The following is a 21,284-nucleotide window of genomic DNA, read 5'->3' as shown; positions in this document are numbered from 1 at the left end:
GGAGCCAGCAGCCCGTGTTTACTCTGGGCCCAAGGCGGTGGATCCCAGCCCTTATCTCGGCCGCGCCGGGGCAAAGGGCGAGCGGGGCCTCATAAAGCACCCGGCTGTCAGCACACAGGGGGACCCAGCACTGCCCTGGGGGACCCACTGTGCCCTACAGCACCCCTGCCCCAGAGCAGGGCTGGCTCTTCTTCCCCACAGCCTGGTTGTTACCAGGGCCCAGCTGAGGCATCCTGTGCATTGTGTTGGTGTTGAAAGGGAAAAGAAGCCGGGAAGGGGCAGCCAGCCCCTGCCTTGAGCCCAGGATGGAGCCACCCTCCATCCCCCAGGCTGTGCCCTCCCAGCAGCAGGAGTGGGGACAGAGCTCCGTTCAGCCCCAAGGGAAGAAGGGAAGCAAGAGACAGGCAGCAGCACAATAAAAGTACAAACAGACTTTATTTCAGCACAGGTCCTGCAGTCAAAAGCCTCTCCAGGCACCAGGTGAGGAAGGGGCAGTCCCAGGGCAGAGGGGCAGGGCAATGCTAAGGAGAGGAGAAAGGATGGGGGAAGATAGGAAAAGTGAGGTGCCAGGGCTGGCTTTGCTCCCATCCCCAGCCAAATCCAGGACTGGTGGTGGGGTTTGGGGTGCCTGGAAGGGCCCAGGGGGCTGGAAGGGGCCACAGGAGTGACTCTGGATCCCGGTGTGGGAGCATCAGTGGTGGGAGGACTGCAGGAGTGGCAGAGGGGCACAGGCCGCAGGACCAACATCTCCCCAGTGCAGGCAGCTCTCCCCTCCTGATCCCTGCCCCAAATCCCAGGGGTGTCTCCCCACACATGGGTTGGGGTCAGAGTGGCTGAGGGAGCCAAGAAAGAGCCAGAGGCAGCAGCTGCAGAACCAGGGGAGCCCTTTTATTGCACAGCCAAGCAGGGCATGCCCCCCTCCTCAGTACCAAGGAGCAGGGAGGCAACCCCAGAGCTCAGCCCAACCCAGCAAGCAGGACTGCAGGACAGCAGGGAATGGGACCTGGGGGCAGGAAAGAGCCCCATGGTGTCCACTCTGCTCCTCTCACAGGCCCTGCAGCCAAAGCTAGGGCAGGGCTAAGTCCCAGACAGCCCACACTGGGTGGATGAGGCAACAGAGACCACGTGTGGTGTCAGAGAACCGTGCCCAGCTCAGTAGGGCAGCCCTGCTCCCCATGGAACACTCCAGCCTTCACCCAACCATCAAGGAGAGCCTATTCCAGGAGCTAACAGAGCCAAGGGTGAATTTTGATCCCTCAGGGAAGCAGAGGAAGGGGTGACAAGAGGAGGCAGTAGACATGGGAAGGCAGCAGCAGGCAGGAGGGCCGGGGCAGCACGGCCATGGCAGTGCTCCAGGCACTGTGACACCTGCAGGGACTGGCCCAGTCCTCTCCCCACCTCCTGCAAAAGGGGGTCCCCAGCTCCCAGGGGCCAGGGCACATCTCTGCTGGGCCATACTGCCTCACGTCTGTGCCAGAGAGAGCTCCTCCAGGCCTTCCTTCCCCAGCCGGTACCTGGCGAGGTCCTTGCGGGTCACCATTCCCACCACCTGCCACAACAGGGACAGGGTCAGCCTGATTTGGACACACAGAGCCTGGGGACAGCGTGTCCCTGTCCCCTGGAGGAGCCCAGGCTGCCGGCACACAGCGAGCAGGGACTCACCTCGTTGCGATTGTCCACAACCACCAAGTGCCGCAGGCCCAGCGCTCGGAAGAGCTTGAACACGCGGGGCAGGGACGCCTCCTGCAAGGCACAACGGGCTGGGGGGGCTGCAGCACCCCCAGGCAGCCCCCACTGCCCACCCTGAGCCCTGGGGGGCTGTCAGGGGCCCCTGGGCGTTACCTGGGGCACGGTGTAGGGCGAGGGGTTCATGAACTCGCTGAGGTCAATCATGCACTCGCGCTCGTCCTGGGACACGTGGATGGACTGGATGGGGGGGAAGCGGGGGTAGGCGTCCCGGAAATCCTTCAGCTTCAGCCGCCGCTGCACCAGGCTCAGGTTGGCTCTTTCCACAAAAACCTGGGCAGGAAAGAGAGGGCTGGGCACTGTCCCACAGAGCTCACAGGCACCAAGACAATGCCCAGGGCCAGGGAGGGAAAAGGGCAGAAGGGTGGGACAGATGGACCATGTGCAGAAGCACGGCCTGTTTGCCACTCACTCAGGGTTTGTGAGCACAGAGGGGTGAGGGATGGTGCTGGGGTAACCCCATCACCCCCCTGAGTGAGCTGAGGGAGATGACAGGGACCCTCTGCCAGCTGAGCAGGGCAGGCAGCAATGGGCCTGAGACAGGACTGGGACAGCAGACACAACCCAGAGTCTCCAGGCAGCATCACCCACCTTGTGCTTCAGCAGGACGATGAGCTGAGAACGCAGGATCAGCCCCCGCAGCCCCGCAACCTGCAACAGGCACCGTGTGTGAGGTGAGGATCTCATTGCAGCCAGCCCCCAGCTCCATCCCCTCCCCAGGGACACCCAGCCTGCCTGTGTGGTGTCGGGGTTGCTCTCCACCACGGGGAAGCCGTTGTGGTTGGAGGAGGTGTCACTGAGGATGTCCACGACCGTGCCCACGCGCTCGATCCTCCGCAGGCAGGTGACAGGAGTGCTCATCACCTCCCTGCAGGGAAAGCTCTGGGTGAAACACAGCCCCAAGGCAGCACACACTGAATCCTGCAATCACACACTGGTTTGCTGGCAAGGGACCTACAAGCTCATTTCATTCCAAACCCTTTCCATGGGCAGGGACACCTTCTACTGTCCCAGGTGGCTCCAAGCACTGTCCAGCCTGGCCTTGGACAATTCCAGGGATGGGGCAGCCACAGCTTCTCTGGGTAACGTGTGCCAGGGCCTCAGCACCCTCACACCCTAAATATCCCCCCCAACACACGACTCCTCAGTGCTGTGCCTCCTCAGTCCCCAAAAGCTGCCAGGGAGAGAGGAAGGAACACACTGCAGATCACATCCCTGCTGGGGAAGAAGCTGGGCTGTGCTACCAGGGGACAGCAGGTTCCTGCAACCAGAAGGTCACCACCTCCACTCCCAGCTCAGGCCAAGGTTGGGGTGCGAAGGCTGCTGCCACAGCTATGCTCAGCCCACCTACCTGGCTGTGAGGGAGTGGGATGTCACTGGGGCCTCCCAGTGCAAGAAGGGGACACTCTGCAGCTGGATGTGCATGTCATACAGTCCCTGCAACAAGAGCCAAGCCATCAGGAGAGGCCTGGTGAGGTGGCAAAGGCCACAGCCAGGCAGCAGCTCATCCCTCAGAGCGAGTATGTGCCTGTCCTGGTCCCCCTATGGCCCCCCCAGCCCTGGGGAGCACAGCAGCCCTCACCTCCACAAAGTAATCTCCCACAATCTTTGCTGTCATCAGCACCAGCATGATGGGGAAGCCATAGGTGACGTTGCCTGTTGCCTCCATCATGATGACAGTGAGACTCAGGGTCATCCGCACGATCCCACCTGCCAGGGGCACCCAGGGGGTTTAGAGGGGCAGGGAAACACAGAGTGAGGGCACCACAGAGCACCTGAGGGCCCTGAAGCCCTCAGTGACCCACACAGAGTGAGGGCTGTAGCTATGATATTTTCTGAAAAATCCTTTCTTTAGGATTTTTTCTCCTGAGAAGCTGAGAGGCTTCAGGAACAAAATGCAAACAATGATTATCTGCTGCTGTGGAATGCAACAAGTTGGATTTGTGATTAGTCTCATGTGGTTGTTTCTAATTAATGGCCAATCACAGTCAGCTAGCTTGGATTCTTTGTCTGAGACACAAACTTTTGTTATTATTCTTTCGTTTTCTATTCTTAGCTAGCTTTCTGATGAAATCTTTTATTTTTTTAGTATAGTTTTAATATAATATATATCATAAAATAATAAAACAAGCCTTCTGAAACATGGAGTCAAATCCTCATCTCTTCCCTCATCCAAAGACCCTTGTGAACATGGTCACAGAGGGCATCACAGAGCACCTGAGGGCCCTGAATCTCTCAGTGATCCAGGACTGGCCCACCCAGGGGTGAGCCCAGCCCTTCCTGTGCTGGGCAGGGTGATGAGGAAGCTGACAGCCAGGCTCCAGCTGGGAAGGAGCTATCAGGGAAGCAGGGAGTGCTTTTTCCCATGACATCTTTACCCCTGTGCCATGGGAACTCACCCAGCTGTGCAGCAGCTCCCATCAGGGCGTACTTCCCAGGATCAGCCCAGATCTGAGCACAGGAGAGAAAAGGAGCCAGGTCACCTGCTGGCTCCAGGGCATTCAGAGACAGTCAGCAGAGTCCTGGCCCCCAAACCCCGTCCAAAGTGGGGAGAGCTGCCTGAACAACCCAGCTGCTGGCAGGGCTCCACTGGGATATGGGGAGGGCCAGACCCAGCTCATGAAGACACCAAGCAAGGAGCCAGGCCAGTTCAGAGCTGTCAGCCAGCTCCAGGCACACTGCCTGAGCCTGCCCCCAGCCCAGCAGCGAGGGAGGAGGGCAGGGTGCCAGGGCTGCCCAGGCAGCACTCACCGAGCCCTTGGTCAGGTAGGACAGGGAGATGCCAAAGAGCCTCCCCCAGGCTGCCCCGATCAGCAGCGAGGGGATGAAGACCCCTGCAGACACTGTCAGGCCATAGGTCCAGCAGGCCAGGAAGAAATACATCAGAGTGAACATGCCCAGTGTCATGGGGTTGTAGGAACCTGGGGAGGGGACAGAACAGAGTCAGTGCTGGTCCCACAGCCTAGGGGACTCTGTGACAGGCAGCAGCAGCCCCACAATTCACTCCCAGCAGAGAGAGCCTCTCTTCTTGGGCTGCACCTCCTGCCCTGGCAGCACAGGCACAGCCCTTCAAACTGGCTCTCCAGGTTATTTCTACCCCCTCCAGCACCCCCCACCCAGCCAGGGCCATCCCAAGCCCTCACATCCCATTCCTCCATCTCATGAGTCGTCCCCTCCCAGCCCTGTGGTTCCCAGACTCCGATGGTGAACTTCAAAGCCCCAAGGGAGGGACTGCCAGGGCTGAAGGACAAGGTTGGGAGGACAGAATCCCACCGCCAGCTTTGGGATCAACTGAGCAGGGCATGTCCTGCAAAGTCCCTCCCATCCTGCAGCTTCCACAGCTGCTCCAGCCAGTGCCAGACTGTCCCACAGCACAGGCCGTGCCACCCCAGTGAGACCCTGCTGACCCCACAACCCAGCTAAGTGCTATTTTGGGATTGCTGAGCAGCTCAATCTGGTTTAAACAAGTACTTTGCAACCCCTCCTTCAGACAGCAGCCTTGAGCCAGGGAGGAGCCAGCACTGCAGGAGCAGCCCCAAGCCACAGGATGGACATCTTGGTCATCTCCTGGCTGCAGGGGGCCAAGCTGCACCCCCTGGGCTGAGCATCTCTCTGCTGGGCACATAACTCAGACTCCACAGCAGGCAGAGGAGATGCTGGGGTTACACCAGGTCCAGGGAAAGTGGAGCTAGAACCTGGGAACCAAACTGCATTTCCCAAGCAAATCCAAAGCCCAAGATCCACCTCCACAACCTGCCCAGAAGGTAAAGTCATTATGGGGCAAGTGGCCCTGCTGATTAAGAAAACATCCCAGCAACATTTCCAGGACACACCTCAGACAGACAGCAAGGGTCAGACACACTCCCACACAACTCAGAAGCAGCACAGCCTGCAAATGTGCACGACCAAAACCAGGTCCTTGGCCCCACAGCCCTTTGGCCGAGCTCAGAGGTGCCAGCAGGCACAGCACCCATCCCTCCTCCTTGCACCACTGCAGCACAGTGTTCTGTGAAGCCCTCAGGGCCTGATCATGCTCTGCCTTGTCCCAGCAGGGGCCAAGGCACACATGGACCCTCTCTGCTGATGTTCAAGGCCTCCCTGCTGGGTGCACTGACCTGGAGGGTCATGGAACAGGTTGACCACACTCTTCTCAGGTGTGTTGAAGAAGGCAGTGGCCATGGAGTTGTACTCTCCATCAGCACAAAAAAGCTGAAAAGGCAAGATAAGAAAGGGTTGGAAGTGGCAGGGAAGGCTGGGGGATGTGTTCCAGTGAGGGCAGGGAGGACACCCACAGCATCCTTGTGTCTCCAGCTCTGCCTGTCTTGGAGGGCATCAACTGTGAGGTGCAGTGCCCCAAACCCAGCAGGGTCTTGTCTCCCTGCTGAGCCCCCCAAGCTCAGGGTGCCCCCCACCCTGGATGCATTCTGCAGCAGGTCCTACCTGCAGGGGATATGCCACAGAGCTCCCCTGGATGGGCTGGCAATCTCTGGAGCAGTAAATCATGACAAAGCCCACAGTCGCTGTCACTGCTGCCACCAGCATGGCCTCAACCACCTGCAGGCAGGGCCTGTGGATGTACCTGTGGACAGAGGAGTGACAGTGGCACCCAGGGCTGTGGGCAGCACCAGCACAGCCTGGCTGGCCATGTCACATCAGGCACATGACAGTGTGGCTGCCTCTGCTCCCTGCCCAGACCCTGCCAGGCTGTGCTGCTGCTTGAAAAGCTGCTGACAGGTAATGGCTGGGTGACACTGGTCTCAGCTGGCTTTAGCAGCTCTCTCTCTTCTCTTAGTCCTCTCAGAGCACATGACAGTCAGGTCTGCAATGCCTGCACCTCTCTGGGCCCTCCAGTCACTGGAGGGAAATATTTGGCAGGGTCAGAGCAGTGCTGGGATGCTGGGGGTCACAGCCACAGGCAGTGAGAGGCATGTGGCACCTTTCAGGAACTGCTGCTGCTCACATTAAATGAGAGATTCCAGCCTTGCTGCATGTGGGAATGCCACTCTGAGGGACTGCAGAACCCACATCAATCCCCTTCATGACCTGTGGGCTCTTACCTGATCCGGAACATTGTCAGCCAGTAATTGAGGGCATTGAACAGGGCCCCAAGGATCCCACCTGCAAATGGGAGAGAGGAAAAGCTCAGCACACAGGGCCCAGGCTGCCCACCACACAGGGAACCTCTGAAGATCACCCACAACCCATCCAGAGTGACCAGCAGCACATGTGAGTGCTGTCCCTGCAGGACCTGGCACCAAGAAGAGCCTGGCACCAGCAGCAGGTGCCAATGTCACAGTGCTGGCACCAGGCAGGCAAAGAACAGGCCAAATCCATGGGGATAAGGGCAGCTCACATGGCAGCAAGGGGCTGCCCAGGCCTGCAATGCACTCATCCTGCTCAACATGGGTTAAAGGGGCTTGACTTTGCTCCTGGGGCTGGGCCAGGATCCAGCTATCATTCCTGCATAAGCCCCACAAGCAGCCTCTGCTCCAGAATTAAATGGATTCCCCATTTTCCCCAGGAAACTGGACACCAAAGCCTTTTAGACCCAGACAGAGAACAGAGGAAATTATTCAGACTAATCAAATGGAAAGAGCAGCATTCTCTTACCAACCACTCCCATAAAGATGAAGATAGGAATTTCCTGGATTGTGTATCCCATTTTCTGCAAGCAAGAAAGAAGTGGGTTTCACATCTCCTGGCCCATCTGCAGTCCCACAGTCAGTCACTGACTGCTGGGACAGCACAACTCTGCCCCAGAGCTGAACAGAAATTCCTGAACAGCCCAGAGCTGAACAAAAATTCCTTCTGCTGGGGCTGGTGAAGCTGAGATGTGTCCAGACCCCACAGCCTGCTCAGGCAGAGCCTGCCTCAGCCCCTGGGTGAGGTTACAGACAAATTGATGTCCCCAAAGCTGCCAAGGGCTGTGTCCAACCCCTCCCCATGGGGAATGCCTGTGCCTACCTCGCTGTCAAATCTGCCAAAGTTGATGAGCCCAGGGCTGGAGAGATCCCAGGCATTGCCGTGGTAAACACTCAGGACAGAGTTCAGAGTGAAGGTGGAGATCATGGAGGCAAAGAACTGCAAGGAGATGCAGCCCAGAGTCACTGCCAGTGCCCCCAGCCCCATTTCCTCACCACATGGCCCAAACCACCCCCAAGGCCCTTGGGCAGGGCTGGGTGCCCATGGTGTGCTGGGGACAGGAGGTCACATTCCCAGTGGTGGCACTCTGGGCAGCTTAGGCTGACCAGGGTCTGGCTTCTCCTTTTGCCTCTCTGTTGCCCTGGGGAAAGGAGCTCAGCCAGGTCCAAATTCAGCCCCTGAGGAGCAGGGCACAGGAGGGGAGGTGTTCCCTGCAGCAGGGGTATCAGGGCACCCAGAACAGGCAATGCCTCACACCAGAACCAGCAGCTCCCCACTGCTTTCCAGCACTTACAATTCTCCACGTCAGGAACTGGTTCCAGAAGGAAGCTCCTTCCTCCAAGCTGAACAGGACACCCCCTGCAAACACCAGATACAACATCTACACAAGGAAATGTGCCACAGCCCCAGTCAAGCAGCCAGGCCATGTGCCCCACACTGCCCAGACCCTGTCACAGGCAGGCTCACCAAGCCATCAGTGATGCACTGATCACAGTAAATCCCACTGCCATTCTCCACCCCAGGGAGGCAACATTTGGGATCTGAGAGAGATGAGCCCCTTGGGCAGGGCCAACACCTGCATGGCCTGGCAGGAAAACTTGGAAGGCCCCTGCAGTGCCCTGTGCAGATCCCAACAGCTGCCTCCAAGCAGGTGGGAGCAACCTCCTGAGGAATTCCATGTCCAGGCACTGCTCAGTGCCAGCGAGCACCAACTCGAAATGAAATAAACCAGACTCAAGACAATGTGAAGTTCAAAATACTAGACTAGAAATTTCAACATCAAAAACACAAGCAATCTCACCCTAGAAATATCTAAAATAGAAGATACCAGAACAAAAAAATCAAACCACAAAAAATACAGCTTCAAAGAAAAGTCAACACCTTACAAAATTACAGCAGCTTTTAAAAGATATCAATTAAGTTCAATCTGTTTTAAGAATTACAAATTATAAACTTACTCTACTTTTGAACATACCTAAGAGAAGACCATAATATCAAATCTCCAAGAACTTTAACATTTTAAACTCAGAAAACCCTTGAAAAAATCACTGAAACTCTTAAAATAAAAAACCAAACACATTGTTGTACTCCAAAAAAACCCTTTTTCCTCACAGTGTTAAAAAAAAAAAACTTTATAATCTCATATTTCAGTGAGACTCTTCTGTAAAAAAATCCTTTGTTAATATACAATAAAAATAATATAAAAATTTAAAAAATACTAAAGAATCCTTTATTAATAATAAAATAAGACACAGACCCACGGGGGCACCGAAGGCGGCCGAGACGCCGGCGGCAGCTCCGGCTGACACAAAATCCCTCTTCTCTGTGTCCCTGCGGAAATACTCGAAGATCTGAAACAGGAGAGAGGACATTTTTAGGGCTGGCCATGGCCTTGAGCTTAGGCAAGACCCAGGGGATGACAGGGATGATGCCAAGCCACCAGTGGGAGCAGCACAGAGGGGCACCAGCAGCACAACCCCTGGGAGCTCCACACCAACCTTGAAGTCTCGCTTTAAGGACGTGGATCTTCCCTGGGAGATGCCAGCAGCAATCACGGATCCAGAGTGAATCATGGGTCCTTCCTAGGGGCCAGAGAGCACAGTCAGAGTGGGGAAGGAAGAAGAACAGCATGGCTGGATGCTGCTCACCAGCTTGCAGTCCTGAAGCTGGATTGGGAGCATTTCCCTCAGGGAAATACAGACCCTGATGTTTTTCCCCTTCTCATCCTGGAGGTGTTCAAGACCAGGTTGGACAGAACTCTGAGCAACCTGGTCTGGTGAAAGGTGTTTCTGCTCATGGCAGGGGTTTGGAATGAGATGATCTTTAGGATCTCCCCCAACCCAAACCATCCCATGGTTTTATGAAATCCTTATCCTGGCATGCGCCTCCTTTGCCCACCTCCTGAGGAAACAAGTGTTTCCCTTACCTGCCCTCAATCCCAGCAGGCCAGAAAGGTCCCAATGGGGCACCCAACTCCCCCCCACCTACTGTTTGCAGGGACAGCCACTGATGGACAGGGGCTGCTGCTCTCTGCCCTCAGCCAAGCCACACACAGGCTGGCACGGTGGCACCACGTGCCCCAGGGGCTCCTTGGCCAGCAGACACCAGGGAATAACACTGGGAAGTCACCACAGGGCCCCCAGCACAGGACCGGTGACAGGCTGTGACACAAGTGCCAGCAGCAGGGACCAACACATCAGCAGCACTTTGTGCACATCACCTTCCCAACAGCCAGGCCGCCGACCACCGAGAGGATCACCCCGCAGACTTTGATCACCAGGGTCTGCACAGGAGAGAAGGACACAGCATGTCACAGGGGTGCCACACGACACAGAAGGACACAGCATGTCACAGGGGTGCCACACGACACAGAAGGACACAGCATGTCACAGGGGTGCCACACGACACAGAAGGACACAGCATGTCACAGGGGTGCCACACGACACAGAAGGACACAGCACGTCACAGGGGTGCCACACAACACAGAAGGACACAGCACGTCACAGGGGTGCCACACAAGAGACAAGGACATGGCATGTCACAGGGGTGGCACAAGGACCGGGGCCATGGCAGCCACAGGGGACACAGACCCAGTGGGCCCCAGGCATGGCAGGAGCCAATGACCCCAGGGAACTCAGGGAACTCGTGATTCTCATCCCCACCACTGTGGCAAACAGAGTTGGTCAATTTTCTTCTTGGCCAGAGCAAAAGTCTACCCAAAGCTGCTCCTCCCAGTACCAGGGCAGGAGATTTAACCTCTGGGCACTGGGGGGAACAGCTATGGAGCTGGGAGCTCCTGCTGTGCCACAGGGTGGGCAGGGACCACTCCAGGACCACACAATGTCCCCAGGCCATCCCACCACCTCCTGCTTCCTACCTTGAGCCGGACAACATGAGGAATCTTCACACCATTGAGGTAACATTTGATCTGGGGAATGCCACTGCCAGCTGCCACGGGCTGCAGGGAGCAGGGAGAGCTGTCACACACAGGGTGGGGACACAGCAGCCACCTTACCCCTGTCACACAGCACACCCTCAGGGTGGCTCTGCGACAAGGCCAAAGTTAATCAACAGGCTCTGGAGATGGGCATGAGGGAGATACCCACTTCCTAAGGGCAAATGTGCCAGGGAAAAGGAGCTGGCAAGGAAAAGGAGCTGGATGGGTTCTTGAGGACACTGAGGTGTTCCCCCACCCTGTCACAGTTACAGAAAGGTCACACTTGGTGGCCAGAGAGAACAAAGGCAAAGCCACAAGGAAGGCACTGTGGATTAGAGTGATCCATAGGGAGTCCCAGACTCTGGCTTGTCCTCCAGAGCACCCAGCCAGACTGGTCAGTGCTGGTACTCAGGTACGCCCAACACAGAGAGGCTGAGATAGAGCCAAGGCTTGGGAGAGCTGCACCCCTGCCCAAGGCTGGAGCACAGCCTCTGCCCCAGGCTGCCAGCACACCCCAGCAGCCTGCCAGCCCCACAGAAACCCCACAGCACAGCTGGAGCCAGCACTGAGGAGCTGGGGCTAGCAGGAGCCAAACTGGCAGAAACACATTCACTGGGCACAAAATTTTGCATGTTTTGTGGAAACATGACCCTGCTTTGCCCATGTAAAGAAGCCAGAGCAGTTCCAGACTCTTACCTCTATGAAGGCAACGATCAGAGAGCCCACCATCACCACGCTGGCATTCAGGGTGGCCCAGAGTAACAGGGAGAAAGAGAGGCCTCCTTTGGCTGTGAACTTGTCAATGTCTGGGGCAGCAGCTCAAGGAAAAGCCAGCATTGCTTGGGTACCATCCCTCCCACCACAGCACCTCACAGAATCACAGGGTGACATGGGCTGGATGCCACCTTAAAAACCATCTAGCTCCCACCATGGGCAGGGATGCCATTCACAAGCCCCCTGTCACTTGGAGCACCCAGGGCAGTTGAAATGAGCCTCCTCTGTCACAGCAGTGCCCAGGCACAGCTCAGCCCTGCAGGGCAGCAGAGTCTGTGCCACCAAACTGGAGCGAGGGAGCGCTGCCCTGTTCCCCCAGGACCCCTCTCTCACAGCTCCCAGAGATGCCAGAGGTGCCAGCAGGCAGTGCTGTGTGAGGATACTGTCCTTCACCACGCGGTACTTGAGGCCAGCCAGGTTCTCCACCACGATGTCGATGAAGCAGGCGACGAGGCCGGTGAGGATGCCGATCATGGCGCAGATCACCCAGCGCTTGATCTCCACCGTGCGGAAAGCCTGGGGGGCAGGAGCCCTCACAGCCTGCTGCCAGCCAGCCTGGCACCCAGGGCACCCTGCCATCCAGGGCACCCTAGGACACCTGCCACCATCCCCAGCACGCTCCCAAGCCTGGGAAGCTCTGAGGAGAGCCAGGGAGCACCAATGCTGGCTGACCCAGCAAAGCCTGAACACAATTTTCTGATTTTCAGCAGTGCTCTCTTGTTCCTCTGTGGGATCTCTGAGGTGCTTTTCCAGCTTGCCTGCCTCCATTAGGCTCATCTTCTTGGGGTTCTTGCTGTGGCACTGATTCCCAAATTCCCCAGGGCACATGTTTCACATGATTCCAGAAGTCCCTCTGTTCAGGGACCTGTCCCATGCCACCAGGTAATGCCACCACGTGCACCCAGATTAGCTCCCACTCCAACCACCTCATGCTGGGTCCTTGATTCTGGAGTTTCACAGCTTGCCACCAGCTGGTCAGTGCCCATAAACCCACTCCAGCTCCACCTAGGCTTTAAGCACAACCTCCTCTGCCCAGAGAAGCCCCCAGCAGCCAAGCAGGGGGAACAACTTCCCTTGTCCAGTCCAGCTGAGATGATCTGTGGGCAGCCAAGCAAGACTCACCGCATGGTTTATCCTCCTCTCCTCCTCCAGGAACAGCTGGTTTTCACTGTTGTCATAGTCCAAGCTCTAGTTTGGGGAAGGGAGATGCTTTTATTGTCTATGATCAGGTGAAGAGACCCCCATGCTGGGGAGTGCTGCCCTCAGCCCCTCACCCTGCTCCTGTTATAATTTTCTTTCCTCCATTCCACCCCTTCTGCACTGAAACCACCCTCATGGGGCAGCTGTGAGCCCTGGCCCCTCACATCTCACCTGCTGCACCCCAGAGGGCAGACACAAGATGGGACAGGTGGGCACCTACCTCGTACTTGAGTGACAGCAGCTTCTCATTGTGGGGGATCTCATTGGGGCGCTGCCGAGGGACCTCTGTCTCCTGTGGGATGGGATGCACAGCTCAGGATGGTCAGGTGAGAGTCCAGCCCTCCCATCCACATGCAACTGTTGGTTTAACTCCTTCTGATGCTCAGGAGATGCACAGAGGACTGCAGGTGCAAGCTGCCTGGCAGGCAGGGATCTGGGATGATTTTCCACCACTTTTGGTGGATGTGTGGGATTTAAGGCAGCTGGACCAAGGGGTGCACCCTCACCACATTAACCTGGCACTGAACACAAGCAACTCCATGCCCTGGTGGAGGGCAACCTTTCATCTCAGCAGGAAATTCCTTAGGCCAAAAGCAAGGAGCTATTTCAAGCAAACACATGTTTTTGGGCAGAACCCAAATTCTGTTTCCCAAACGCCTTTGACCGTTCCCAGCTCCGAATTAGGGCACTTCCTGAGGATCCCAGAGGGGCCCCTGGGCCAGCAGCAGCTGAGGTCACCCAGCCCAGGAAGAAGAGCTGTTAAGGGGTCCCAGTAACAGGGGGCCCCTCTCTGTGCCACTCACCAGCTCATGGATGTCCTCGTTGAGGTCCACATTGCTCAGCTGCCCAATGCGCAGGAAGGAGGAAGGAGTGAGCTGAGGAGAGAAGGGGAAATGAGGTCAACTCCTGAAAACACTTCAGATCTCTCAGGAGGATGGAGCAGGGCTGCAAGATGCTCATGCTCTGCCTCTCTCACTGAGCTCTGCCTGCCCCCCAAAAAGCAGCACCCTGCTCACAGAGGAGGTAGCACCCAACACCCTGGAGGGAACCTGAGGCAGCAGCAGCCTGCCAGGGTTTGGGTGAGCTGCTCCAACCTGTCAGGAGGCAGAGCCAGCTCACCTGGGGAGTGCCAGCAGCAGTGGCTCACTGGGGACTGGGCCACCACCAGCCCCTGGCACTAACAATCCTGTGCTGAGCAGCACGTTCCACACTGCCCTGGGGCTGGGGAGGGACAGGGCCCCTGCACAACGTGCCACCTGCACAGCCACAAGATCACCACTACGTGCCCTCAGCTGCCAGGTCCAGCCAGCAGCAAGGGGACAGCTGAGGACACGTCTGGCTCTGCCATCTGCTCCATGGAGCCACCACCAGCCAGGAGAGCAGCACATCACGTCAGTGTTTGTCACCCCCTGAGCAGCTGGGACCAGAGTGACAGCCAGGCTGGCTGCCAGCCAGGAGACACAGCAGGAAGTGGGCACACTGCTCCTGCACAGCCCTGGGGACTCTGGTGTCTCTCTGAGCCAGCCCTGGTGCGATGCTGGGGAGCAGCATTTGCATCTCCCTCTGGGCAGCAGCTTCTCCTTTCACTGGTGATCACTCAGGGTTTTTACTGTGCAGTTGCATAGGAGGGGAGTTTTTTGACTTTTTGGGCACCTCTGTCTCCTGGATGAGGCAAGCAGGGGCTCGGGCTGCAGTTGAGCAGTGCCACAGGGCAACCCAGCTGGAGCAGGCAGGCTGCTGTCACCCCTCCAGCCCCACAGGGATGCACAAGGATCTGATCCCCAAGAACAGCCCAAACACCATTCCTCAGCATCAAGATCTTCCCCTCCAGAGCCTCACCCCTCCCCAGCTGCCAGGTTAAAGAACTGGAGGATAAAAGAGGGATGGGTAAGGACAATAGCAGGGCTCTGGCCTGTTGGTGTCTCTGCTGGCAGGTCCCAGACCCAGCCCCTCGCTGCTTTAATCCCCCCAATCCTGTCTGGAACGTGAGGCCAGAGCTGCTGCTGGGAGCCCTGCACTCACTGCAGAGCAAGAATATCCCTTTGTGTTTGCAGCCTGACCTATTTTCCCATTTTTCCCTCTGCTCCACATTCCCCTTCACTCCCTGACCTGCAGATGGGTTCTGCCCCCAGCTTCTCAAACCCCCTCTGGTGCCCTTAACCCCACAGTGCTCCATGCTGCCATGGCCACACGCTGCTTTGGCAAAACCAGCCTGGGCTTTGCTTCTAGTCCCTGATAGCTCCACATTCCCAGTGGAAAGGATCCAGGTGGAGCTTTTTCCCAGCAGTCAGAGCAGACCACAGTGGATTTCTAAGAGCTGGGTACACACAAAGCTGTCACCTCCCTGAATTTAGGGCCATGAGCTGGATACAGGAACTGCCTGTTCCAGTGCTTGCCGGTGCCCAGCTGCTCTGAGATCCCAGCCAGGCCCCCACCATCTCAGGGAGAGGGAAGGTCACAAGGGACAAAGCTGACACCTTGCAAAGGAACACACCTCCACCAGGACTGAGGAAGCACAAGGATTTAAGGCTCCTGTAGGTGCCACACATCCAGGGCAAGATCAAGGCAAGGGGATGGAAAATGTCACTCATGCCATGTCCCTTGTGTAAGGCCTCAGGCAGGACCGGCCCTCCAGGGAAAATTCTCCTTCTGTTAGCAAGGGGGTCTGCAGACACACCAAATGTGGCTGAACCAGTGACATCCCACCCTGTTCCCTCCTTCCCTGTGCAGAGAGCAGCCAGGGCACAGCAGATCAACTCCCCATTGACTGAGCAGGACACAAGCACAGATGGAGGGAAAGGAGGAACAGTGGAACCTGAAGCTGAACTCAGACAAGCAGCACATTTTTAATATCCTCCCCCTGAGTCCTGGCACCCCTGTGGCATCTGCAAGCAGAGGCCTGGCTCCTGTCTCACCACCACAGGATCACATGCCAGGAGGGCAGGAAAGAGCCACTTCAGCAGCACCCAGGAATGATAAAAGGAGAGATTCAGGCAGCCTGGAGCCAAGAGAAAAGGTTATTTGTGCACAGCTCAAAGGCTCCCTGAGCAATGCCCTCCTTGGGATGTTTTCAAACTCAGCCAAGGCAGCTGCTGATCCTGGGGATGTGTGATGTTGGTGTGACTGGGCTGTGATCATCTCCACATAAAAACATTGCTCTGCTGCCAAAAGCCAGAGGGCACAGAGGGGTTAACAGCTCTGCTGCCCCAGGAGAGGCTCTGGGACACTCTGAGCCTCACTCTGCCAGTGGCAGGAGAAGCCAGCCCTCAGCTCCTTTGGGTGGTAAAGGTAATTTCATCCTGAGCTCTGCAAAGAGATGTCTGGAGCCTTGGTCTGAATTAAAATAAATTATCATCAGTGTTGGTGGGCAGGAATCTTGGCAGGCAGGGCTGCTCCTCCAAGGGACCTCACCAGGCTGCAGTGAAGCCCCCAAATGCAACAGAGGCAACTACAAAGCCTGGGATGGAGGAGTCCCAGTGGTGAGGAAGCAGCTCAGTTGAAAAAGCCTTGCAGAGACCTGGTGGGTGAGGGAAGAGCTGTCAGTGGCACAGACCTGCAAGGGAGGTGGCCAACCCCCTCCTGGGGGGTGCCAGACCCCTGCCAGGTCTGGGAAGGGATCCCACACCTCCACCTGGCACCTGCAATAGCACACCTGGGACCTGGCACCCAGTTTGGGCTGCCTGGGAGAGAAAAGGCACAGAAAGTGAGCTCAGCAAGAGGGGCTGGAGCACACAGCAAGATACACAAGGAGAAGCTGGTGCTTCTCAAGGAGCTCTTCATGCCATCTCCAGACATCCAACAAGAGGTTACAGACAGGACAGAGCCAGAATTCCCTGAAGCTTTGCACTGACGGGACAAGGAGCAGCGGACAAACTGCAGCAAGGGAACTTCTGCTCAGATATCAGAGCCAAAGTTTCACCCTGTGGCTGGTGACAACTGAACCTGGGAGCAAACAGGGGGCAGAGCAGTTCCCAAAGCTCCTCTGGGTGTGTCCCTCAGGGATCTGCTCTGAGCAGGGGCTGGACTGGAGCCCCCTCAGGGACTCCTGAGCTCCCTTTCCCCTTTGTCAGGCTGGCACCCACTCTGAGACCAGCAAGAGCAAACTGAGGATCAACCTCAACATGCAAAAAATCTAGCAGAAGATCTCAACCACCACCTTCCAACCATGCCCTGGGTGCATGACCTCCATGATCCAACCCTGGCTGTGGGATCCCCATGGTCCAAACTGGGGGATCTCCATGGTCCAGGCCAGGCTGGGGGATCTCCAGGATCTAGGCCAGGCAACCAAGCCATGCCCCCCAAACATTGCTCTGGAGAACCATCAGTAGGGTCAAATGGGCTCCACAGGGATGAGCCAGCCTCCTCCCTGCAGGACAGGACCCAGCATGAGGAGAGGCCCCAGGACACTGTCCCTTGTCACCATCCTGTGCACAGTAAGGAACTGGCAGCACGTGACTCTCCGTTATTGATGAGATAAAGCCCAGCACAGACCACAGAAGCTGTGGGAGGGAAGGAGGAGGATCTCCAGCCCTCAGGGCCCCTCTTGGGCACAGAACACTCTGCCCCTCGTACCAGCCTGGATGGAAGACTCCAGGCTGTGTCACTGGTGTGTCACCAGCACGAGGACCCTGTCACTGGCTCTGGCAGTGAACAGGGGAGATGAGCTGCAGGGCTTTTCACCTTTTTGACCCTCCTCTAACACACAGCAACAGCTGGGACAGGCTTCAAACCCACCCAGCATCATCCCCAAAATGCCTCACAGCAGGACAGAACAGGGCTCCTCACCCCCAGGCTCATAACAGGGGAGAAACCACCAGGACTCTCCCCAAGGTGTCACCACCTGGGTTTTGCTTCCAGGGCTGCCACTGCCAGGGCACAGCTCCTGCTTGACCCTCACATCCATGAGGATGGGAAGACATTGCCCTGGCCTTTCCCTTGGCACAGGAGCAGCACAAGGATGAGGCACTGCCACAGTCCCCAATGGCCTGAGCAACCTGCAGAAAACTCCTGAAGTTCCCGTTCTGGGGGAGGCTCCTGCCACCACCCCAGGGCAGTCACCCCCAGGCTCACAAGGGCAGCCTCTGTGCCAGTAACCTGGGCTGTGCAATCTGCAGCCCATCTGCCAGGAATCAGGGCTCTCCCAGCACTCACACTTCCCTTTTTCTGCCTCCTCCCACCAAGATTTCTTGATTGCAGCCTGGCCACTAACTTGAGAGCAAAGAAAATGAGACCAGCAACATCTAGAGATGCAGAATAAACACACAGGGGCAAAGAAGGACACCCTGCCCAGCAGCAGCCTGGTTTTCATGCAGGCACTCTTTGAAGCAGGAGCTTCAAACCAACCCCAAAGTCAAGGCACTTCAGCACAAATATCTTTGATGGTAGCAAAGGAGAAATGTTCTTCCACAAAAAATACCTCATGATGGAAATTGGCTGCTCTTACCAACATTTTCCACCCACTTCCCAGCCTGAGAACCAACACACGTGGCTGAGGAGAAGGACAGCCCCCAGCAGGCACAGTGCTCAGAGACACAACTGCCTCTCAGCCCTTGCTCATCCTGATCACAGTCCCCACCATCCTGGAAATGGCCTGGAGGAGGAGGATGAGAGTGGGAATGAGATGGAATGTTGGAAGAACACAAGATCCCAGGACAAGGCAGGGGACAGGGACAGGATTGCTGCTCTGCTGGGACCCTGTTCTATCAGATTCACATCAGGCACTTTTCAGGCAAGGCTCTGGGTAGGAAAACTCATTCTTTGGTGCTAAAAGGTGCTCCAGGCACCAGAAAACCCTGTGAGAGGATCAAGGCTTGGCCAGCCCAGCTGGCCCCAAAGCAGAGCAGACCTCAGGACAGGCCCCTCACAGCCCTCACATCCCCAGGGGTGTTCATCCAGCCTCTCCTCACCTCCCACCCAGCAGAACTCATCTCAGTCCCTCTCAGCTGGCAGCTGCAGCCCCGTGTTTCCTCTGGGCACCTAAAGATCACTTTCATTTCCATTTCACATGCACGTGACAAAGGGAACAAGTGATGCTAGGGGACATTTTTACTGTATTACACAACCCAGGTTTAAATCTCCCCAAGCAGCTCCAGCCTCTCCTTATCTCTCCCCCAGAGCTGTCCTGCGTTCCTGCTTCAATCCACACGACTGAAAATCATCTGGGGCACAGGGAGAGGCACTGCCCAACACCAAAACACAGCCCCAGCCGTACAGGGACACCCCAGCTGTCACTGCCAGGGGCAGCAAGGCGCTCCCTCTGCTCCTGGCCAAGGAAAATGCCACCGGTGCCATGTCACAGCTGGGACCCTGCCTGCACTGTGCCAATAAATCACATTGGCAGGGCTGGGTGTCCACTCCAGCTGCCCCTTCTGTGCAGGCCTCAGGCACTTCTTCCAAACCACCAGGAAAAGCCTTTCCCAATGACCCTCAGCCATGAGATCTGCTTAATCCCTGCTCTAACACCCTTCAAACCCCCAGAACTCCCTGTGTGCTGTAAATATACGAGGTTCTGCTGCACTGCCCAGCAGGATAACTTTTATTTTCACCCCAGAGCAGCTGCCATGGCACAGCTGCCATTCCCTGCTCCCAGAGCACTCACAAGGCTCTCCCAGCCTAACAAGCCCTGCATTTCCCTCTAATTAGCTGCTGTTCTGACTTGCCCAGGAGCAGGGCAGCACAGAATCGTGCTGGGCCAGACATCCCTGCTCACAGCTGCCACAATCTGGCACTGCTCCTCCCTAGCCAAGCTCAGGCCTCCCAGAAAACTCTCCACAGGAAATTCCACGTGGAAGCAATGCCTGTCCCACCTGGTGCTGGCACAAAAGTGCTCCATGGTCCCACCCTGCCCTCCCATCTACAGCCCAGCCCTTCCACCCTCAGCTTCCCTCCAGAGCAGGTGCTGGGTGCCTCAGTTTTCTTCACTGAGCTGCAGGAGGGGGAGAGAACACCAAGCAGGCAGCCTGAGGGCACACTGGAGAAAAGTTCTGCTCACTTAATCACCCCAAATTAACTTGCCAGAAGAACTTTGAAGAACTGGCCTCCCACTGTGACATGGCCCACCTTGGACCTGCTTTTTGCCATTGTAGCTCCATCCATCCCACAGGACACCCTGCACCACTGCAGTGTTGGAGGCTCTCGTGTCTGAGCCCTGCCTGGTGATCAGCAGCATGGCAGGCATCAGGCTCTCACAGAAAGGCATTTTTAGCAGAAATTCATCTAGCACAAGGTAATTTTACATGGACAGATACAGACAGAACAAAGGGGAATGGCTTCAAACGAAACAAAAGGAGACTAGATTAGATATCAGTAGGAAATGAGGGTGTTGAGGCCCTGGCACAGAGTGCCCACAGCAGCTGGGGCTGCCCCTGCATCCCTGGCAGTGCCCAAAGCCAGGTTGGGCAGGGCTTGGAGCAGCCTGGCCTAGTGGAAGGTGTTCCTGCCCACGGAGGGGTAGGACAGAATGGGATTTAGATCTCTTCCAACCCAATCCACGCCGAGATTCCCGGAATGAGGAGCAGCCCCGGCGGGCAGGAGCCGGGCCCGGCTCAGTGCACGGTGCTGCTGTCAGGGACCGTCCCAGGGCGGGGGAACGGCAGGGATGGAGCCGCCGGGCACTGACTCAGCCCCAGCTCAGCTTTTCCCCCGTGAGTGCCCCGTGCCCCGGCCATGCTCCCCCGGTTCTGCTTTCCCAGCCCGGAGCGACCCCGACCGCCCCCGCCCAGCCCCGGGGCAACGAGCGCGTTAAACACAACAGGGGAAGGAGGAGGGGGCGCACACACGGCCCCAGCCCACGGCCCCGGCCCGCTCCGTGCTCCCTCCGGCGCGCAGCCCCCGCTCCCGGGGGCGGGACCCACCTGCCGGCCGCTGCCCGCCGCACCCGGGCCGGAACCGTTGAGCAGCGGGGTGGTTTCGCCCGCACGCCCGTCCTCGTCGTCGTCGCGATCGCGGCCGGACCAGGACACCTTCTTGGCGACGTTGGCCATGCGGGGCGGCGGCGGCGGCGGCTACTCCGCCGGGCCTGCCCCGCCGCGCGGTCATGTGACCGCCGCCGCCGCCATCACGTGCCCGGCAGGACGGCCGGTGGCGCCCCGAGGCACCATGGGAGTTGTAGTTCCGGCGGGGGGCCGCTCCCGGAATGGATGGGATGGGATCGGAACGGATGGGATGGGGTGGGATGGGCTGAGCGGGACCCCGGTGGCGGCGGCCTGAGAGCTTGCGAGGCTTTGCCCCATACACATACCCGGCCCCCCGGGAACGGCCAGAGCCGACGCTGCTCCAGGTCTCCAGGCACAGAATTCCCCAGAGTGTGCTTGGCCTTATGGAGCATCCCAGCTCTGCCCAAAGCCCTGCCCCGCCAGGAGCCCCGGGGGCACGGGCAGCCCACGGCACCGGCGGCGGCGCAGGCTCACCCGGTCACGGCTGTCCCTGCTCCGCTTCCCCTGCTCCGATCAGCGGCACGGAACGAGCAGCGCCACCCGCTCGGGCT

General features: G+C 57.5%; 1 protein-coding gene across 1 annotated transcript; it reads right to left on the bottom strand.

Moving 5' to 3' along the window:
- Window positions 1-416: 416 nt before the first annotated feature.
- Window positions 417-20,819, bottom strand: CLCN7 (chloride voltage-gated channel 7). Its single transcript, XM_058815900.1, has 25 exons — window positions 20,653-20,819; window positions 13,603-13,674; window positions 13,020-13,091; window positions 12,722-12,787; window positions 11,983-12,115; window positions 11,522-11,631; window positions 10,766-10,846; window positions 10,109-10,171; window positions 9,387-9,470; window positions 9,146-9,239; window positions 8,183-8,247; window positions 7,711-7,827; window positions 7,357-7,411; window positions 6,804-6,864; window positions 6,187-6,325; window positions 5,862-5,955; window positions 4,498-4,667; window positions 4,146-4,197; window positions 3,329-3,456; window positions 3,098-3,183; window positions 2,482-2,614; window positions 2,338-2,397; window positions 1,843-2,019; window positions 1,663-1,743; window positions 417-1,549 (listed from the first exon to the last, which is right to left on the bottom strand). The coding sequence occupies exons 1-25, from the start codon at window positions 20,779-20,781 to the stop codon at window positions 1,463-1,465; spliced, it is 2,409 nt and encodes an 802-aa protein (XP_058671883.1). The 5' UTR covers window positions 20,782-20,819; the 3' UTR covers window positions 417-1,462.
- Between the last annotated feature and the right edge of the window lie 465 nt (window positions 20,820-21,284).

Source organism: Ammospiza caudacuta, chromosome 17 (assembly GCF_027887145.1).
Source record: "Ammospiza caudacuta isolate bAmmCau1 chromosome 17, bAmmCau1.pri, whole genome shotgun sequence".
Classification (NCBI taxonomy): domain Eukaryota; kingdom Metazoa; phylum Chordata; class Aves; order Passeriformes; family Passerellidae; genus Ammospiza; species Ammospiza caudacuta.
This window is presented reverse-complemented; position numbering and strand designations above follow the sequence as displayed.